Below are 7,375 nucleotides of genomic sequence, written 5' to 3'. Positions count from 1 at the left end.
TACTACTACTACTACTACTGCTACTACTACTACTACCACTACCACCACCACTGCTACTACTACTACTACTACTTACTTACTTAGGCCGCCCCTTGGGGCGCCCAACATGAGCCACAAGTCTTCGCCATTCTGTCCTGTCCTCCATAAGCGTATGCATCCTGAGATGTGTTAATTGCCCTTTCACACATGTGTGAATCAAGTGAGCGTCTCTGGAGTATTCCAAATAATACAATGTCAACATTCATAAAGATTTTGTAGAAAACATTGAGGGAAAAAACGACGAATGTTTCATTTGTTAAAATGTTTAAAAGGCCAGATGCTTTTTGAGTTGTATCATCGTCCCAATCTTCGTCTAATGTTTTCTCAAAAAGGCTGATAAGTTCCTCCTTCTGTGCCGCTATACTAGCAATAAGACGGGATTGGAAATTCCAACGAGTCTCTGAGGGCGTGGTAGGGCGCGTTGGCAAAATGGACGGAAGGCGTCGGCTCGTTTTGAAGAATGAGAGAAAAAAATGGAAAATGCTATAATGTTTGCAAAGAAAATTTTATAGGGAATGAGATGAGCGGAAGAGTAGCGTCCCTTGATTGGAAGTCACGAGCGGAAAAGTTATTAGAGAGTGAACGTCATGTTGGTTGTGCGGCATGAGACATTTCATCGAAAGCGAGGACGAGAGAGACGCATGCGCAAAACCATTTTGACGTTCTCTCTGTAAGGTGACGTCCAATCAAGGGACGCTACTCTTCCGCTAATCTCATTCCCTATACGTGAACACTTCACAACAGCCCCATGAATAGTCTCTTTTATATTCTTAAAACTAGACTTCTGAACAGGAAGGGGTAAATTCATCATAACACAAAATCCTTGAAGTCCCCTATGCCCACCACCCACGAGGTTGCTTCTCTACGATTCACAGAATGAACAGTAAGGCTACCAGTGTCATTTACATTCATAAGAGGATCAGATGGAAATGGAACTAACTGCTTAGAAGGGCAATTTGTGGTAACACAAACAAAACCAAAAATACTTCCTAACCCACGACGCTCCGTTTCTTCCGGTTCAACTTTACTATAACACCCATTACACACAAGTCTGGAAGAAATTTGTTCTTTTAAAATGCTTAGATCAATAATTCTAAACCCACTCTCATTTTCATGTTCCTCTACAACTTGATATAACATGTCGTTATCATCAGAATCTGATTCTGATAGCTCATCCATCACATCATACACATTGCACAATTTTACTTCACTTCGAGAATTGGGCGTGGCAGGCTGTTTTTCTAAACACACTTGATTGACTACATAACCCTCATTAGCACATTCCACAACAGCTCCACCACTCTTATCAACTACACTGCTATCACTGCTAACACTAACAGCACCTTTTGTATTATTATTTGTAAACCGATTACCATGAAATTTACGTTTCCTTTGTCTGACACCAATGCGAGAACGATTTACTCTCAAATCGTCTTCAGAATTTTTCTTGGAATTCATAATGAAAAGATTTTTGATCAGAAACTGGCTTCAAAACAAAGTATTCTTGAAGAACGCTATCTAAAAAAGGACGTGTTCAAATTCTCTCTTTGTTTATAAAAGACAAAAATAGAACTCACGCGAAAATGACCGCGCATTGTATTTTTATAATAGCGAACAATCCATCATGACCTCAAAACAAAAGTCAAAATTCTATTTTTTTTCGCTTGCTAACCCCGAGACTAGGTGTGAAAAAATATTGAATAACTAAAAAACTACTGGATGGATTTTTAAAATTCAAAAAGTATCAGAAAATGTAATAAATAATTCTCCAAAGAATTAAAATACTATTTTCGTGGAATTCTTCATTCGCCTTTTTCACTTTTTCCCGGTGATTCTGCCCCTTTAGGGGGGGGGGGGGGGGGGGGGGGGGGGGGGGGGGGGAGGGGGGGGGGGGGGGGGGGGGGGGGGGAGGGGGGGGGGAGCGACACTAAAGGGTACTTTTTCTTATTTGATGAAATATCCTAAACATCTATGCACAGTCATAATGTACCTGTATGGGAATGATGATTGCATATATATAATTATTTTCGAAAAAAGTTGCCCGTTGCTATGGAAACGACGCCATATTGGAAAATAAACAACAAATCCTAAAAAGTCAAAGGCTTTTTTTGTTTATCAACCGATTGTCATAATATTTTGGTCACAGGTAGAAAAAAGGAAAATAAAGAGGCTCAAGAAGCCCGATTTTTAATTTTTTAATTAGAAACTTTTAAAAATTAAGTTCAAAGTTATTACTCGATTATTCCCCTTGAAAAAAGTTACATAATTTCAAATTACTCATAATGTTTTTTTTTTTTTTTTTTAAAATCCGGCTCCTAGAGGACCTGCGTATTTGTATGACACTCATTTGTAGAAAGTTTGAAGAAGATTGGTTGAAAACTGAGGGAGGAGATAGGTTTTTAGTGACGAAAATTGTAGTTTTGAGAAAAACGCATTTAAAAGTCAAAGTCAAAGTAAACGAGTTTAGGGAAAAAAACTCTCCTCTCGCTCTCTGATTGGATTGTGACCACATGACATTATTCAGATCAAAGTGATTGGTTGAGGAGATAGAGGAAAGTTTTTACTTTTCATTGATATGTTTTTGCCTTTACTCAGTTATAAAGACTATTTGATATTCTTTCATGAAATCAGTCCACTGAAACTAAGAATGGGCAGGATTTAACCATACAATGGGTCACAAAATACGTTATTTTGAGTCGAAAAAAACTGGAGATGAAGATCTCATGCAATTTTTTATGCAGACAAATGGTCACATGACAACATCCCATCAGAATCTAATTCTAGCAAACTGGGAAAAAGTTCAATATTTTTAATGTCGCCCCCCCCCCCCCCCCCCCCCCTTAAGGCTATTTGTGTTTTGTTTCAATTTTCATTTTGACTCTATAAATGTTCGTAACTTTCCTTCTCATTTCCCAAGTCGGGAGCGTTGCTCTTGGGGCCTCAAGATGGTTCAAGTCCAAGCAGATGTCAGCCATAGAACGCGCTCCTCTAGAGCGTCACGTTAGGGACATCGGAGATGAGGACATGCGCAATCATTATTGTTTGGACGTTGTCCACTGTTTTCAAGAGACTAGTGAGAATAGCAAGACCTATCATCAAATTATTGCTGCATTGGATTTCGATAACGTGGACGCCATGTGTAATGGTAGAACCATAGCTCAAGGTAAGTGGAAATCTTATTCACACAGAATAAAATACAGTGGATCCTTATTATAACCATGATGGTAGGAGCAACGTAGTCGTATCCTGTTTTAGCCGAGTTCAAGGGAAACAACCAATGATGGCCTAAATCACTATTTGGAAAGAAAAAAACAACAACGTTTTTTGTGTGTCTCTCTCTCACATTTTCTATCTCGTTGAGCTTTTATATAGCGCAATATCCACTAAACGTGACAAAAGCGCTCCTCAAGGGGTCCCTGTCCAACAGTAACACGTAACATGTAGGACGAGATACAGCACCTGTTAAGCAATATCATAAGTTGTTTTCCAACAGAGACAACGATGTTAACGGCCAGGTCGAGAGAATGTTAATAAAGAGCCTTTTCCAAGGACTCAACTATTTGCCGAGCAAGACTCGAACCCGGGACCTCCCAATCCGAAACGAGTGTCATACCACAAAGCCGCATAGCCTCACGGCTGACTATTATGTGTGTGTGTGCGTTTTGTGCTACACAATATCTGCCTGCAGCAGGGTCCATAATATTGTACTGAAAATGATGTAGTATTGTAGTAAGTAGCTTATGAACACAAACACACACACAGTATTCACGAACTAGGCCAAGCCTATAGGGAATGAGATTAGCGAAAGAGTAGCGTCCCTTGATTGGACGTCACTCATAGTCTGTGACCTCACCGGCGGAAAAGTTATTAGAGATAGAACGTCATGTTGGTTGTGCGCGGAGAGGACGAGAGACGCATGCGCACAACCAACATGACGTTCTCTCTCTAATAACTTTTCCGCCGGTGACGTCAGAGACTATGGGTGACGTCCAATCAAGGGACGCTACTCTTCCACTAATCTCATTCCCTATATTTCCGATGCTATTTGCTGTAGACTTACCAGAGCATAGTATGGACTAATAATGCATCGCATTTGAAGATATAAAGTGGGCTGTGGCGCCCCTGTTATAACCGATTATGCCCTTAAAAGTTCTACTATAGCCGGAAAAATTTACTTAAGGCAAAGAGGGAGAAAAAACAAACAAACGAGGATTAAAAAATACCTTGTTATAACTGGGTCGCTGTTGTATCCGGACACCTGTTATAAATGTCAATACATATATGTGACTAATCGTGTTCAAACGGTATGACATCAGGGTGAGCGTGAGGCGTAAAACTTATAAGCCTAATTCATTCAAATCTAGTAACTATCCACGTGCCTTTATTTGAAGGTTTGATAACAAGTGACTTGTTATGGGCTCATTGTTGTAATGGAAATACTATCAAACCGGTTCATTGTTGTTATGGAAATACCATCAAACCGGTTCGTTGTTATAATGGAAATACTATCGAACCGGTTCATTGTTATAATGGAAATACTATCAAACCGGTTCATTGTTATAATGGAAATACTATCAAACCGGTTCATTGTTATAATGGAAATACTATCAAACCGGTTCATTGTTGTAATGGAAATACAATCAATCCGGTTATTGTTATAATGGAAATACTATCAAACCGGTTATTGTTGTTATGGAAATACCATCAATCATGTTCAATGTTGTTATGGAAATACTATCAAACCGGTTCATTGTTGTTATGGAAATACTATCAAACCGGTCATTGTTATAATGGAAATACCATCAAACCGGTTCATTGTTATAATGGAAATACCATCAAACCGGTTCATTGTTATAATGGAAATACCATCAAACCGGTTCATTGTTGTAATGGAAATACCATCAAACCGGTTCATTGTTATAATGGAAATACCATCAAACCGGTTCATTGTTGTAATGGAAATACCATCAAACCGGTTCATTGTTATAATGGAATACTATCAAACCGGTTCATTGTTGTAATGGAAATACCATCAAACCGGTTCATTGTTATAATGGAAATACCATCAAACCGGTTCATTGTTGTTATGGAAATACTATCAAACCGGTTCATTGTTGTAATGGAAATACCATCAAACCGGTTCATTGTTATAATGGAAATACCATCAAACCGGTTCATTGTTGTAATGGAAATACTATCAAACCGGTTCATTGTTATAATGGAAATACTATCAAACCGGTTCATTGTTGTAATGGAAATACAAACAAACCAGCAAGTGTCATACCACTAGACCACATAGCGCACATTTGAAGGAGGAGTTTTTATGTCAAATCTGTAATTATTCTCGTCATTCTAACGTGTGGCAGATGAGTTCATTGTGCTATCGTATTTGTCATTAATGTCTCGTCTTTCATGTGAAGTTGGATTTGAACCTCTTGTAAGGCGCTTTGAATACGTTTTGTGGATATTGCGCGTGGCTTAGCAGTACGGTCTTTGCTTCGTACCCGAAAGATACCGAGTTCAATCACCCGCCGCTGTATTGTGTGGCCTTGAGCAAGTCACCTCGCCCTAGCTCAATTTGCGGCGCTGCACTGCGGCTGACGACTGGGTTATTCCAGTCTTCCCTTGGAATAGACCATAGAGACGAATTTCCCTTATAGGATGAAATAAAGGGAATTATTATTATTATTTTAATAAAATTATTATAGCTTTAAAAAGTAGTCCTTCAGAACCATTAGGCCCATGGAGCAGGAGTTTATCCCGGTTTCTATAGCGTGAAGCGAACAATAGCAATTGCTAGCTATACTTTGATTAAGACGATGGTCTATCGAAAAGTACTTTCCGCCAGCACTTACAAATCCAGCAACTCAATCTCTGCTGGGTGGACAGCGAGGTCAGAAGACAAAAAAAAAAAAATCACTACTCTACCCGGGTTTGATCATGATCCCTTTGAGTGTGAAGCGAGTGCTCTACCAACTGGGCTATCGGTACGCCTATGTAGTTTCATACAACGTATGATTTAAGAATCTCATATTTGTCATCAGTTTGACTTGCCTCTAATCTTTGGCAGTCTACGATACAAAGTCATTAAACATATATAGATATAACAATTCTTTTATTTTATCTTTTATATAGCGCAATACCTACTAAACGTGTTCAAAGCGCTTTACAATAGGTATCTAGCCAACAGTAACACTTAACATGTAGGACGAGACATGACGCCTCTTAGGCCGTATTACAATTGTTTTCGACAGAGAGAACGCTGTAAACGTGGTGAATGAATGTGAGAAAAGAGCCTTTTCCAAGGACTCAACTATGCGCCGCTCAGAATGGGATTCAAACCCTGGACCTTCCTACCCGAAGGCGAGTGTCATACTACTAGACCACATAGCCGAACAAATTTTAGTTCAGATTATTTATTTTCCCACACACAGATTGCTGGAGAGATGACTGCGAGTACCAATTTGCGGAAGACTTGATCGCCATCACAGACAGAAATATAAATAGAATTTGTCAGGAGAGGAACTCGTTAAGACAAGCAACTGGTTGTTTTACAGAATCTCTTCTTGGCGCAACACAAGACTGTGCACGGTCGTCGGTTGATGTAGCCCTGGCCAGGGGGGATGCCTACAGAACAGTATTCGCAGACTCCTTCCGTCCTTGCATGCATGGGGTTGTGGACGCTCTACCTGAATCCTGTCCAGAGGAAAGCAAGCAATTCCTCAAGGAGTTTCTTGTATTCATATTGCAAGATTATTATTAGAAAAATGTCCTGCCTAAACTTCCCTACCGACTGCCTTAAGGATTAAATAAATAAAATAATAATTTTAAAAAATTATTAAAATTCTCTTCAGTATTCATCCCATAGGGTAAATCATCTCTAGGGTATATTCCAAGAGAAGACTGGAATAACTAGGCGTCAGCCGCAGTGAAGCGCCGCTAGTTGAGCTAGGACGAGGCCACGGAACCGACAGCAACACCAACTAGATTTAGATAATTGGGTGATGAATTGACTGTCAGCTGATTTATCCGAAGAGAGGCTGGTTTCGGATACGTTTGCCTTTGGCCATGTGTCTATAGCGGTTAATTCGAAGGAAGTTTATTTTCCTTTCTTCGATCTGTAACTACATTCAAAATGGCGGCACACATGTGAATTGTAAGCAAGGAGACAAGATTTAGAGAAAGAGACAGAGGGTAGGGGATGGTTACCCACGCGTGCTTTTGTTATTGTTTTTCTGCCTCCGCCTCAACTGCGCATCCGGTTGGTGTTACGTGTTGATGTTGTTCTGGGGACATTTGTATAGCGCTTTGAGAACGTTTAGTGGATAGTGCTTTA

The 7,375-nt window shown here is 39.7% G+C and overlaps 1 protein-coding gene across 1 annotated transcript; it reads left to right on the top strand.

Moving 5' to 3' along the window:
- The first annotated feature begins 1,622 nt into the window (after positions 1-1,622).
- Positions 1,623-6,837, top strand: LOC144980292 (uncharacterized). Its single transcript, XM_078927934.1, has 3 exons — positions 1,623-1,635; positions 2,957-3,202; positions 6,474-6,837. The coding sequence occupies exons 1-3, from the start codon at positions 1,623-1,625 to the stop codon at positions 6,800-6,802; spliced, it is 588 nt and encodes a 195-aa protein (XP_078784060.1). The 3' UTR covers positions 6,803-6,837.
- The last annotated feature ends 538 nt before the right edge of the window (positions 6,838-7,375 follow it).

The sequence above is a fragment of the Berghia stephanieae genome, chromosome 9 (assembly GCF_034508935.2).
Source record: "Berghia stephanieae isolate SIO BIC M18660-M18661 chromosome 9, UCSD_Bste_1.3, whole genome shotgun sequence".
NCBI classification, from domain to species: domain Eukaryota; kingdom Metazoa; phylum Mollusca; class Gastropoda; order Nudibranchia; family Aeolidiidae; genus Berghia; species Berghia stephanieae.
This window is presented reverse-complemented; position numbering and strand designations above follow the sequence as displayed.

What these genes read in the sequence shown, in the direction of transcription:
- LOC144980292 (XM_078927934.1), top strand. An exon ending in TGGTAGAACCATAGCTCAAG is followed by an intron (nt 3,203 to 6,473) that starts GTAAGTGGAAAT and finishes TCCCACACACAG; the next exon opens with ATTGCTGGAGAGATGACTGC.